Genomic DNA, 14,149 nt, shown 5'->3' with positions numbered 1-14,149 from the left:
AATAAGAAACTGCAATGCAGAGGTCCCACCACGAGTGCGGGCCCCCACCACGACTGTGAGGCCTCCGCCACGAGTGCGGAGGCCCTTTGTGAATCGGTCCCACAGTGTTCAGTCACGATTTTGGAGCTCTCGTTCAGTCTCTTCTGAGTGTACTAAACTGCTTTTTTTTTAAATAATTAATAATACTGGTTATCGTTTCAACTATACCGAACACAAATCGATGCAGCTGCTCAAGGGGGAATACCAAATGCTGTATTCCTACTCCAGATGGATTTCCAAGTTGAATACGTGCCACCAGAGCGAACTTGACCTCCTGTTAGACTCGGCGCAGGAGGTAATTCTTACAAAAAAGACTACTAGATAGAAGCGGAATCCAATTTCCTTTTTTTGTTGTCTCACTTCTTAATACTTAGGCATAGTGGCCATTAGGAGACAGTTAGGGATCCTTGGCCTTGAAGAATGCCCCAGTCCTGTTAGGGATATTTAATGAGGGCAGAAAACTTTTGGTCTAGCTTTTGAGATGGTGTAAGTCATTGTTCCTCAGTTATCAACTCACTTGTTTTTTTAACCTTACCTGTGGTCTCCATTTAATAAAGGCTACCTGCTGGGGAACTGTAATGTATTTTTTATTCAGAATCTGGATCCTGCTTCTATCCAGTAGTCTTTTATCGAGGAATTCCCTTGGCGCTGAGTCTAACAGGAGGTCAAGTCCGCTCTGGTGGCACTGTCCTACCAGGGTGGGGAGAGACTGCCGATGATGAAGCATGACACAATTGTGTATGTGAGGCTTCCTCTTCCATAAGGATGAGCTCCCCTTTCCTTCACTCTTGCACAGTACGTCTGTGAGTATCCAGCTTGGAAATCCATCTAACCTGGAGTAGGAATACAGCATCAGGTATTCCCCCTTGAGCTGCCACACCGATTTGTGTAAGTTGTATTTTCTGAGGAGGATGTGGGGTAGCTTACCTCCTTCTCTCCCTTACATGTTATGAGTTGTATTGTTTCAACTAAGACATTGTATTATTACTTGCACACATATAGATTTTACTTTGGATTTACAAATTCTGTACAATGGGAATTTTACTGCAGAAAATGGCTAATGTGCTATGCAGCAAATTTATACAAGCTACAATATTCTAGAAAACTCTGAATAAATTAAATGCATTTTAATGCTGACATTTTCAGGAGAACAGTATGGAGGAATACGACATTCTTTTGCATGGGCATAAGAACCGTGGGATTCTGGGGGAATTTTCCACCCAGATTTTGGAGTAGCAGGGATGCAGGGGACGATAGTTCCCCTACCAGAATATTATTTGATTTATACATTTATACAGCGCCCAAATACCCAGGGGCGTCTTGGTGCTACAGACAGGTGATGTGGGCCGAGTAAGGTGCGTATATGGTGTACATATCATATTAATTGGAAAAGAGCCAAATGTTTAGCACCTTTCTAAAGGATAGCAGCGTTGGACTGCTCTTTATAGCAACCAGGAGTAGGTTCCATGTCTTGACTGTCCCTAATAGGAAGCTTCTTCCGCCCCAGCGAATCGGGGTGTTTGAAGAAGTTTGCTATGTGCGGTTCTTAGACTTCTGGATGGCGCATACCATTTCAAATGAGTACTCAGGAATTGAGGCCCGGCGCCATGTAGTGCTTTGAGGGCTAGGCATTGGGATTTCAACTTTATGATCTTGTCCACTGGGAGCCAGTGAAGGGCTCTTAACCCGTGGGAGACTGGCTGGAACCTAGGGATATACAATACTAGTCTGCCTGCCGTGTTTTGAAGATGCTGCAACCTTTGTAGATGCTGAGATTGGATCCCCATGTACAAGGCTAATGCTGTAACCAGTGTTTTTAGGGAGTCAGGTGGGATGAAAGGGTGGATTTTCTTGATAATTTTTAGGATGAACCAAATGTTTGAGGAGAGGGTATTGATCTGATTGTTTAATGTCAACTTGTCGTTAAAGATGAATTCTAGATTTTTTTACCTTAAGCACTGGGGCTGGGCAGTTGCCCAGACTGGAGGGCCACCATCTAGGTGACCAGAAGGAAGAGTCAGAACCCAACAGCAGAACCTCCAACTTTCTGCCGTTCAGTTTTAGGCAATGGGCGCCCTGCCCCATGCAGCTGTTGAAACGGTCAGCTGTCTCCTCAATGTTGCTTGAGACTGACACCACTACCTGGGTGTCGTCTGCATAAGAGACCACTAGGAAACCAAACTGCCTGAGGATTGAGGCCAGTGGGGCTACATATACAATAATGAGTGTGGGGCTCAGGAACGAGCCCTGTGGCACACGACAAGGAAGTTGAAAAGGCTCGGAGGAGAAGTCTCTGGATTCTACTGAAAAGGTCCTCTTGGCAAGAAAAGATGTCAGCAGGAGCCTGCTGGCTAATATTTCGTGGGTCGCAGGGTCGAAAGCCACCGATAGATCGAACAAAATCAAGGCGGCCTTGCCCCCCGTGTCCAGTATTGCTCTCAGTTCTTCTGCAGCCATGACCAGAGCTGTCTCAGTTGCATGCCCCTCCCGGAACCCGTACTGTGAGGGATCTAGGAGGTCCCTGGAGGAAAATAATGCAGTGAGCTGTGCATTTAGTATTTTCTCTAGCACCTTAGCCAGAAATAGTATTCTGGAGATGGGTCAATAGCTGCTAGGATCAGCAGAGATTCTGTTTTTTTAAGAGTGGAAGGATTGATGCTATTTTCCAGGCATCTGGGAAAATGCCTGACTGAATTATAACATTGAATACTACCCCTATTTGTTCACTTAATATTTCAGTAATCAGGTGCAGTACTTTGGGAGGACAGAGGTCCACAGGGGCCCCTGATTTAGATGTTTTTACCACCTAAATGAGCTGTGCTAATGTAGGGGGAAAAGGAGAGAGGAGAATTGGAAGAAATTGAATCCATGCATGTTGTAGTGTTCTCAGCAATGAAATCAACGCTGTCCCTAAAGGATTTATACATAGTCACAACTTTGTCCCTGAACGACTGTCCCAGTATGTTGCAGAATTCAGCACTGCTTTCCATCCTAGGTGGGTCTGGTAATTTAGCTAATTTTTTAACCACTGAAAAGAGCTCCTTGCTGGAATTTCTTGCCTGAAGGTTTTCTGATGCAAATTATTTACTTTTTTCTTCCAATATCAGTTTCTTATAGTCTACCAAACATTGTTCATACTTAGTTTTTTCTATGGGGTCGTAGTTTGCTCTCCACTGTCTTTCAGCCCTTCTACAGGTTTGTTTTTGTACTCTTAGTTTTTCAGAGAACCATGGTTCTTATGGGTTTTCCACCTGGAGAGGAAGCTCTTCATTGGGGCTAAATGATCTACTGCTGTTTTGATCCAACTGGAAAGCCTATTAACGGCAGTGTTAGTGATGGTGGTGAGATGTGACTTTGTGTGGAGTAGGGACACATGTAGAGTGAGGAGGTTGATATTAGCCCAGTCCCGGCATATGACTGAGACTGGTAAGTTTGAATATCTTGGAATGTGCTGATTCGTACTTAGTTTAAACTTCATGGCTTTGTGGTCTTATCATGGGAGAGGTATCACTTCTGAGACTTAAAGGATGGATTTGATGTAAAGATACCATCTAGGATGTGCCCTGCGACATGAGTATCGTGCTTGAGGGTCTGTGTAAGGGAAAAACTAGCCATCATATTGACTAGTGAGGCTGTATCATGATCTGCCTGTTTTTCTAAGTGATAATTGAAGTCTCCTAATATTGTAAAATCAGACGCATCTCTACTGGATTCTAAAAAAGGGCAAATGGTATTCACAAAGGAGCTTCTTGTCCTAGGAGGCCTATATAACAGAAGGCCCTTTAGTGTATAATTTTTCTTAGTAAGATCTGAAGGATAGTATTTTGTATTTCGGAAAGTATAGTATGGGTAACTTCCAGCTGAGGTTCCTGCAACTTGCAGATTGTCTCTAAAGATAATTGATAGTCCTCCCTCACTTGTTTGCTCTGTCAGCTAATAATAGAAGATCCTGTTGGAATTGCTAAGGCAAGGTCCGGGTCAGAGGATTCATCCGCCCATGTTTCCGTAACAAATGGCAGGTCAAGTTTACATGAGCCCACCATTTCTTTAAAGTCTGTGTTATGTTTTGGTAGGGACCGTGTGTTGATTAGCATGCCCTGGAATACCTTTGTGGTTCCTTGTTGTGATTGTTTGTGCTGTGGGACTGTAACCTTGACTTTAGTGATGCTAAGGAGCATTTTACAATGATGGCACTGCTTAGGCTCACTTTGCAGGTCTATTAGAGGGCTGGTGGAGTTTATATCAGCCTTATTTAGGTTAAGTAGTTCTTCCCAGGAGTATATATTAATGGATCCTGCTTCAAGATGAAAACGCGCAGGGGTTCTGGGGCTGAGCGCAGGCCAGGCGCGGACGGGCTCAGACGGGTTGCCTTTGGCGTTCCGGTGGTGCACCGGTTGCGCGTCTGCCTGGCGACTGCTTCTGCATCTGGCTAAATAGGTGGTGCAGGAGGAAAACTAGCCCGCGCACCGCCCGGAAGTTCCTACCTGCCCCGGAAGTGATTGAGAATCGGAGACCAGAGGAATACACCCTCCAAACAATCGGCACAAGCCGCGGCGGACCAGGGCCGGAACCGGGCTATATCGAGCTAGAGGAATTTCACGTACACAATATTGAGGGACAAAATATAGAAAGGTAAGTGCATGTAGGAAAAGATAGATTTACTATTCCTAAATCTACATATATGTGCATATATGTACCATGAAAATATATGTATAGCATAGGGTACATATATGTGAAGTTAGGTCCAGAAAATCTGGGCGTATTAATCTGTAAATATATATTTTTCAGATATTTTGTCTTTGATATTCTGTAATACTGATGTTGTTGGTTCGATATTCAGGGTGACCTTGCGAAGTGCAGCATGATTTTAGACAGGGATATTCTGTTACTATGTTTTATCTTCAGTGTCTTTGGAAACAGATAAGCACACCAATTCATCTTATGTCTTTCCATATATATGAACTTTGGTGTTAAACATAAGAGAGAAGGATGTAGCCAGTATCTGACCAGCACAAAATGCAAACCTTGATTCAAATCCCAGCTGCTTCCCCACTTGACCAAATTGCGTGTTCTTTGGACCATCACTTCAATTCACTATGTATCATTTTCCTTAACCATACAGTTTGAGAGCACATTGAAGTAATTCATTACAGAATATGTGCTCTACAAAACGTCACATATATATTGTTGATATCACATAATCTTGCTTGATATTTAATAACAATGTAGGCTACATAGAGACCACCAGAAAATGACACATTTTGGGTACCACTTGGCAAGATCATCAGGGCACAAAGGTACTTCTGAATGTTCCAAGTTTAAAAAAAATAGTACTCTAAATAGATACCACTAATTTAAGGAATATAATTGCATGTACCTAATTTAAACTTTAAGAAATTATGAAAAATAGATAGTTTTCATTATTTATTGTCTTTATCATATTTTTTCATGACATTTGTTGCCTGACTTACATCCTTTGATGGTACGGCTTGTGCTTTGTGTTTTAGAGCCAAGTCAGGACCCTGCCTTGGCTCTCCCCGAGGCTGTTCATGCCCGTCCAGATATTTAGGGCCTGATTATGATGTTGGGCAGACATTGCCACGGTCCCGGGACCGACCAATCTCTATCGGCGGTTCCAACACTGCCATGACAATGCGACCACAGACAGGGTCCAATAACGATGCGGTCGTAAAAGGAGCCTTTATGACCGCATAGTAATATGCGAGTCAGATTGCTTTCCGACCGCCTCATTATAATGGAGGCGGTCGGTAAGGAATCTGACCGGACATTCCGGCTGGCTTCCGACGGGTTCAGAGAGCCCGTTGGCCAGTCGGAATGTGGCCTGTAATCCCAAGGGTGGCTCTTTCCGCCCTTGAGATTACGATGTCAGGTTTCGGCAGCCTTTCTGTACCGGCCTTTCCAACACAGAAAAGCTTTCAGAACTCACATTTGGGGGCCCCAGCAGGGACCCCTTGGGTGCACAGCCTCCGGTTGGGGGTCGAGGGGGCACCTATGGTGCCCCCGTGTTGATCCCTCCACCCCCTGGCAGGCACCTTGAGGTGCATGCCACTGGGTGCAGGAATTAACTGCACCTCGCAATTTACAATGGGACACGCATTCTGGCTGTAATGCATGCATGCAAATATAGGAATGCGACTGGCCGGTCGGGATCTCCGACCATGTGTCAGTCGGTCCCGAAACGCTGTCGGGCGGAGGCAACTCCACCTGACATCGTAATCAGCCCCATGGTGCGGTCGCATACTCCCATTTCTCAATGGGAGCTTAATCTGCAGCCATAAACTGACCGTAGCAGAACTTCCCATGGAGAAATGGGAGATTCTGTTAATCCCTGCACCGTGTGACAGGCACCTCAAGGTGCCTGCCACATGATGCAGGGATAAACACGGGGGCACCATAGGTGCTACCTCAGCCCACAACCAGAGGCCATGAAGGAATGAGGGCCCTACTAGGGGCCTCTAAAGTCGCTTTGACAGGCTTTCCATGTCACAAAGCCCAACATGGAAAGCCTGTCGGACACCGACATCGTAATCCCGACGGCGAAAAAACTGTCCTCAGGGATTATTGTGGGGCCTCGGACTGGCCAACGGGTCGGAATGACCGGGCACTTTCACTTTCAACCACCGGCATTGTAATGCGGCAGTCAAAAGTGAAATCGAAGATGGCGGTCAGAAAGCCTCCTCCGACCATAGGTCAGAGGCTTTCCAACCTACATCAAAATAGGGCCCTAGTGTCTCCCACGCCCTTGTCCTTTTGGCTCACTGAAGGGGCTGAAAGGAATGTTTGAAGTCCTGTCCCCTGCTGCAACTGGATACAGACAAACAATGCCAAAGATTGGGACCGCACAACAAAGCCCCCTTTCAGTTTGTGAAACAGAACCAGAAGATAGAGATCTTGGGCCCTAAGGTGGAGCAGTGCTGGTGTGTACGCCAAAGATACAGCAGCCCTCTAGTTTATTTATGAATGGAGGAGGCAAACAGGAAGCAAGGCGGGGCATGACCAGGAATGGCAGGAAATTCATCAATGATCTTGTTATTCACGATTTCTTCGTACACCTCTAAAGCATTTAATCCACCTCTATCTAAAATACATTAAACTTAATGTATGTAGTAGAGTAGACGCATCTAGGACAGTGCACGCGCCATATTACATGTCTATGCACGATTCTAGATGTGACAAAGATAACGCTACGTCTTGTTTGCATTTGTTCAATCTGAATTATGCTCCTAAATGAACTCCTTTTAGAAAGACTTATATTTGTACCATCACGTCTTTCCTCCTGCAGATGAGTTTGTTGCAGGGTATGTCCAGTTCCGAGTGATAAACAATGAGCGAGCTGCACTTGCCTTCTGTCCAGGGATGAAGGTCACCGGCTGCAATCCTGAACATGTGAGTTGTTGTAATCCAGAGATATAAAGCATTTACTCAGATCGAAATGAGAAGTGGAGTAAGAGTCTGTTTTTTTTAAGCTAGACCTAATGTCATGCTGAATCCCTCCAAAAGGTAAGAGTAATGGTTTGTGATGAGCTTTTTCACTGAGAAAACACAAAGGATAAAGTGAGGTTTTGGTTAGCTTTGGCTATAACACCAAAATGTTGGATTTGAAAAAAAAACTCTGGAATTTACTAGTAAAACCGAGTTGTGTGTGGCAATTAAAACTGAAAACCACTGAAATGTGCAAGATATGTTTAGGATCTCAACCAATACCTCACACGACAGACATGCACACTTAAACTCGCAGACCAAAGGCAATGCTCTTGACTTCACCCTTGATTTGACAGAAACAATTACAAATGGCACTAAAGATGAGATTATGTGTCATATCAACATTATCACTGTAAAAAAGATGGCTATGAATTTAGTATTATCATTGGCATAAGTCAAATATGTTGCGCTTTTAGGTGTCATTACCTATTGGTTTAAATATAATGATGTCATAAATGCATTTGTTGTGCAAGGGTGTCAGGCAAGCCGCCCGTTTCCCCTCAGGCTCATTTCATGTTTTTCTGGACTGTAAGACCGTGTGTTAGACCTGGCATCTTTTGGCATGTTTCCCCAGTCCTTTTGCTTTCTGATCTCCTGTTTTGATGGGAGGGAGGACTTCGTTTTTGCTGGTTTAGTGTCTCTACGCACTTTTCCGCTGTTATTCAGTGCTAAAGTGCAAGTGCTTCTACTGTAAATTGTGTTATGATTGATTCTCCATGATTGGCATATTTCATTTACTGGTAAGTCCCCAGTAAAGTGCAGTGTGTGTGGCCAGGGCCTGTTTATCAAATGCTACTAATGGGCCACACAAGTAGCCTTTCAAATGTGTCTCAGACCTGCCACTGCAGTGTCTGCACGTGCAGATTTTAACTGCCATGTCCACCTGGCAAGTGCTCCCACTTGCCAGGCCTAACCTCTCCTTTTGTTACATATAAGTCACCCTTAAGGTAGGCCCAAGGCCGCCCAATGGGCGGGCTGCAGTGTATTTAAAAGGTAGGCCATGTAGTGGTGTGTTTTTACTTGTCCTAAAAGTGAAATATTGTGCATTTCTTTGTTCATTATTGAAAGGCTATTTCTTCCATAGGTTAACATAGGGTCTGCCTTGAAACATCTTTCTAGTGCAGATTCCATTAGGAACATGATAGAAAGTTATAGTTTGGATCTCTGAACTCACAATTTAAAAACACAGCTTTCAGTTAAAATGGTTTTTAAATTGCGTGTTTGAAAATGCCACTTTTAGAAAGTGGTCATTTTCCTGCTTAACCATTCTGTGCCTGCCTGTGGAATCCATGTCTGCGTAGCTGACAGCTGAGGCCTCCTGCATACACTCTAGACAGTCACACCAAGGGGGCTTAGGTGTGCCTCACATATCCTGAAGACCCATCACCAGGCTGATGGACCTTCCTTGGCAAAGAGTAGTAGGAGGGGTTGTCACTCAAACATGAGTCTGTCCTCTTACTAAGAAGTCTCCACCCCCTGGAATGTGTCTGGGGCAGAGAAGGGAAGAGCAGGACAGAACTGGATTTTGTACACAATAAGGACTTTCTTTGAACTTTGTCAACTTCAAAGACCAGAACTGGTATAAATATGGGGGCTCAGACCCCACATCTTCAAAATTCTTTTGGACTAAGGGACCTTCCAAGAAGAGATGGAAGAGCTGCCAGGAGGAATACTGCCCCTTGCTGTGTGTTGATTTGTTAGGTTGGCCTGCAGTTGCTGCTTCTGTCTTGAGCAGTGAAAGGACTGTTCAGAACTTTCTGCAATTTATTGCCTGAGTTGCTCCAAGGGCTTAAAGTCGAGCTTGCCTACTGTTGGAAGTCTCAGGAACATCAAAGACTTCAGGTTCATCTGCCAACAGCACAGGGAAGTGTGTGTTTTGTGCTGCAACAGAAGAAAAGCCACTACAACACTGTCAACAAGCAGCTGCCAGCTCCGTGTCGCACCGCAACCGTGGTCTCCCCAACATCACTGCCTGATGCCGTCACCAAGCCGCTTCTTGCATCGTGACCTCTGGGCAAAGCACTTTGCATTGCCTTGCTTCACACTGCCGCCCTGGTATCACCAACGACGCTGCACTACGCCAACATTGACGCCGCTGCCTGCACCGTGGCCTTTGGACACCACTCATGAGGTACACAAAGCATTGCCCCAGCCCACACCGCAGTACTGGTCCACCGACGTCAGTGCCATCGACTTCAGCCACGTCAACTGATGTTGCTGCATTAACCATGACCTGTGGGCACCTCACGAAGCATTCCCCCATCTCGCATCACAACCTTGGGTCTAAAGGAGGCAGCGCTTCAACAACAACAACAACAACACCGCTGCCTGCACCGTGACCTGTGAACACTACACATCACATCGTTCCGCGTCACAGCTCCTGCCTTCAACCTCACAGAGTTCGATCTGCAACGTGTGTGACTTCAAGGGCCTGATGACTCCCGCTCCTGCCTCTGGGACCAGTGCCTGCTGATGCCGCCTCTTCAGAGCTAATTGTGTTTCCAAGGTACTGTTTGTGGGTCTTCCTCACACCGTAGCTGGCCCACGACCTCATGGTCGGCCTGAACTGTTGGATTTGTTGTTCACGATGCCATGATAGCCCCAGTAGCAGCTCCTGGAGGGAGTGCCGCGGGGCTGTTAGGCAGGGCAGGGGAGGGGCAGGGTGGAGGGTAGTAAACCACGGAATACAGCTGAACGGAGGCAAGTACATAAATAAATAAACAAAATGAATTACACTGCGCACGCTGCATCGCCAGATGGCGATGCAGCTTGCGCAATGTAATTCGTTGGGCTGAACATGGCTTAACCAATTTCAGGCGTTATTGTCAAGGATATAGAAAATCTTCCCATTACTTGAACCACCAGTTTTATGTGCTTCCATACTTTTTCTTGGACTAAAGTCTTGTAACAATCATTAACTTCAATAAAATGCTTAATAAGTTGGTTTTGGTTATTTAAATCTCACTCACATGTACAGTGAAAATGTGCTGGTCATTTTTATTTTTCATAGACTGTATGCAAGTACTTATTCGATTGTAACTCTGCACTCCAGCTACATAATTATATTAAAATAAAAACAGTATATTACTACAGAGCACATTGATACACATTACGACTAGACGGACAGAGCTAGTAAGGAGTTACACAATGGGCTAATAGTAAGGTATCAAATCCTTTCTAGAGGAGACAATGTTTACATTTCTCTTGGACACTTAGGCAACAGCTGGCACCACTATTTTAGTAGAGGTAGCATTATGGACTGACATCAAGATACCTGGGTGCAGCAACTAGTTTTGGGTAAGATTCAATTATGTTTATATATGCCTTTTCCAGAGTTAAAACTAGTAATTTACATTATTTCAGGTGCCTTTAAAAACGTTCAACATGAATGTTGGAAAATAGCCCTCTCTGCAGGGTCACCCTCAAATGTTTTGCCTTCCTACTCCTACAACTCTTTGCTGATCTCGTTTTTGCTGGCCTTAGAAGTCGGAGCACTTTACCATTAACCAGTGCTAAAGTGCAGGTGCTCTCTCCTTAAAACATGGTATCATTGCTCATACTCAATTGACATGTTGAATTCTTGAGTAAAGTGCATGCCAGGTGCCCAGGGCCTGTAAATTAAATGCTACTATTGGATCTGTAGCACTCATTGTGACACCAAGGTAAGTATCCTTCTAACCATGGCTCAGGTTTGCCATTGCAGAGCTTGTCTGTGCTGGTTTCACTGCCATTTCGACCTGGCAAGATAAATCTCTTGTCAAGCCTAAACCTTCCCTTTTAATACATACAAGTCATCCCTATGGTAGACCATGGGTAACCCAGAGGGCAGGATGCAATGTATCTAAAAGGCAGGACATGTACTTCTATGTTTTACATCCCTGATAATGAGAAACTACAAAAATAGTTTCTCACTGTTGCAAGGCATATCCTTCCTAAACGATAACGTTGGGATTACTTAATTACACTTTATAAGTGTAATTTCCAAATTGGGAAGAGATAAGATTCATGTCTGGTGTCTCTGGAATCACAATAAAAATAACCGTTTGTGGTGAAGCCGGATTTTAAATTGCAATTCTGAAAATGCCACTTTTTTGGAAGTTGGCCTTTTCTTACTTTAGTCATATTCTGCCTGCTGTCTGTCTCTGTTCAGTCTGGATTGGATGAAAGCTGGGCTTTGTGTATTCCCTCTAGACAGCCACACACAAAGGGAACTTAGGCATGACTTGATGGGAGTTCCTGGGAGATGGGAATGAGGAGCTGGGCACAGTCTCACATTTACACCGACATAGGCTGCGGCCTGTCCCCACACAGAGGGCTGCATGCCCCCCTGTAGTGAGTCTGGATCCAGGGCAGGAAGGGAGAACCTCTGTGCACTTCAAAGACCCTTCTCTGAAGTCTCTCCCTCTTCAAAGGTACAACTGAGTATAAGTGCTGGACCTCTGACACCATGACTTCATTATATTTCTGCACTTGTGAAAACTGTACCAGGAAGAAGAACTGTTGTGCTGCTAAAGGATTGCCACTCTGAAGGACTGCTGCTCTGCTGGACTTCTGCCATGCTGTGCTGCCCTCCTGCCTACTGTTCTCCTGCCAGGGTGAGAAGGACTGGACCTGCATCACTTGAACCCAAAGTGACCCCAAGGGCTTCCTGGCTTGCCTCCTGATATGAAGTCTCAGGGACATAAAAGACTTACAACTTACCTGCATGTCCACCTGGACTCTACCATCTGTGAGTCTGATCTGCTAAGGGGTGCCACCCCAGTCCTGGGCCCTTAGAAGTGAGGCCTAAGGTGCTTCTTCAGACAACCAACACATCCACATGTGACCCGGTACACCTTCACAAGCTGCGGGGGATCAGAACCAGCGAAACTTCGCCTTTGCGTGAATTGGATTCAGTACATCTTCGTCGTTGCGTGGAGCGAACCTGGCATATTGCTTTCGGAACCAGTGCATCACCCTCATTATAAAAGCATCCTCGGCTACAGGAGCTGAACCGACGCGTCACATTCAGGACCAGACATCGCACTCAGAACCGATGAATTGCGAACTTTGTGTGAAGAAAACCGACACATCTCCTCCTGTTGTAGGATCGGAACCGACGCATTACCTCGGCTGCACCCTGCATCTTCCATCGCGTCGACGAAACCAGCATCAAGGTACTTTTTTTCTGCTGACTTAAGTGGGTCCCTGAATCCGGCCCACACTCCATCGTAGTCAGCCTGATCTTTTGACTTTGCCTCAGTCCCGCACGACCAGATGCCCCAAATATGTGCTTATTGCTTTTTAGAATCTTTTCTTTAAAAATTAATATCTCAAGTTCTACCTATTGGATTTTTGTCATTTTGGTCTTGTTTTATTTATTAAATTAAGTTATTATTTTCTAACCTGGTGTGGAATCTTTTTGTGTGCTGTTGTTACTGTTTTACTATTTAAAGAGTTGCATAAATACTTTACACATTGCCTCTAGGTTAAGCCTGACTGCTCTATGCCAAGCTACTTAGAGTGAGCAAAGGTTAATTTAGGTTTGTCTTACACTTACTCTTACAAGGACTGTGGTTGCGGCCTTACTTGGGCTCATACCCTAGTCAACCAGCAACCTAATTTCTAACATTGATAAACTTTGAATACGCTAGTTTACACCTAGTTCTAATAAGCTGTCCATAAATGGCCAAAGGCTTTGATGTTTTTTCAGCCAATAGACATAGCTTCTAATGAGTCATCTATCACTGCTTACTTTCAGCATTGCATCGGAGGAGGAGGGTACTTCCCTGAAGGTGCTCCAAAGCAGTGCGGAGACTTTGCCGCTTATGACTGGGACGGTTATGGAACTCATTCGGGATGGAGCACAACTAAAGAAATCACAGAGGCCGCGGTGCTGATTTTTTACCGCTAATGATGAGCTTCACAATGGAAAACAGGAAACTCCATTATTGATTTTTACTTTATCCAAGAACGAAATATTGCTTACTCTTGCTTACCAATTCTCACTAATTTTCTTTGTAGTATGACTCTGAAAATTTGGGGAAAAGCCCTGTTGTGGATAAAGGTACTTTTGATGTATACAATAATCTAGAGAAAATTGAACACTGGAATGATATACTGTATTTCTCAAAATATAAAAATATTATGTTCTTCATTTTAATCATACAAAAATAAAGATATCAATTCAAATTGATGATGTCCATCTTATTGATTATCTCCATAAGTTTTACCCATGTTTACATTTAGTTGGCTTCATATAAATTGATGGGACAATATGAAAGCTTTTATATTTTACAAATGTCACTTTAATTTGTCACTCCTCAGTCAGGCAGAAAGAAAAAAACTATAAATTGGACAGGTCAAAACGTAATTAACAAGCAAATGCAATGGCACCAGGTTTTGCCTTTATAGTTCGAGTGCCGAGACTTTGACAATGTCTGTATGTACAACAATATTTACAAAAAGGAAAAGAAAAAACATGCCAAAATACTGAAATAAAAGCAAACACATATCTTTTATGATATCTCAAAAATGTTTCACTCGGGAAACTCTAATTGGAATGGAAAAAAGAATAAGGGAGGGTCAGAAGGTAAACTGAATCAATTTCAAACGACTAATTTTACTT

At 44.2% G+C, this 14,149-nt stretch overlaps 1 protein-coding gene across 1 annotated transcript in view; it reads left to right on the top strand.

Annotated features, from left to right (window-relative positions):
- The window catches only part of LOC146772863 (intelectin-1-like), a 157,355-nt gene extending 143,774 nt beyond the window's left edge, over nt 1–13,581 (top strand). Inside the window, exons 6-7 of the mRNA XM_085637038.1 lie at nt 7,343–7,446; nt 13,283–13,581. Of these exons, the coding sequence (XP_085493164.1) occupies nt 7,343–7,446; nt 13,283–13,435 (257 nt within the window). The 3' untranslated portion in view covers nt 13,436–13,581. The remainder of the gene's footprint in view (nt 1–7,342; nt 7,447–13,282) is intronic.
- The last annotated feature ends 568 nt before the right edge of the window (nt 13,582–14,149 follow it).

The sequence above is a fragment of the Triturus cristatus genome, chromosome 12 (assembly GCF_964204655.1).
Source record: "Triturus cristatus chromosome 12, aTriCri1.1, whole genome shotgun sequence".
NCBI classification, from domain to species: domain Eukaryota; kingdom Metazoa; phylum Chordata; class Amphibia; order Caudata; family Salamandridae; genus Triturus; species Triturus cristatus.
The sequence above is the reverse complement of the archived record's forward strand: the minus strand, read 5'-3'. Positions and strand labels throughout refer to the sequence as shown.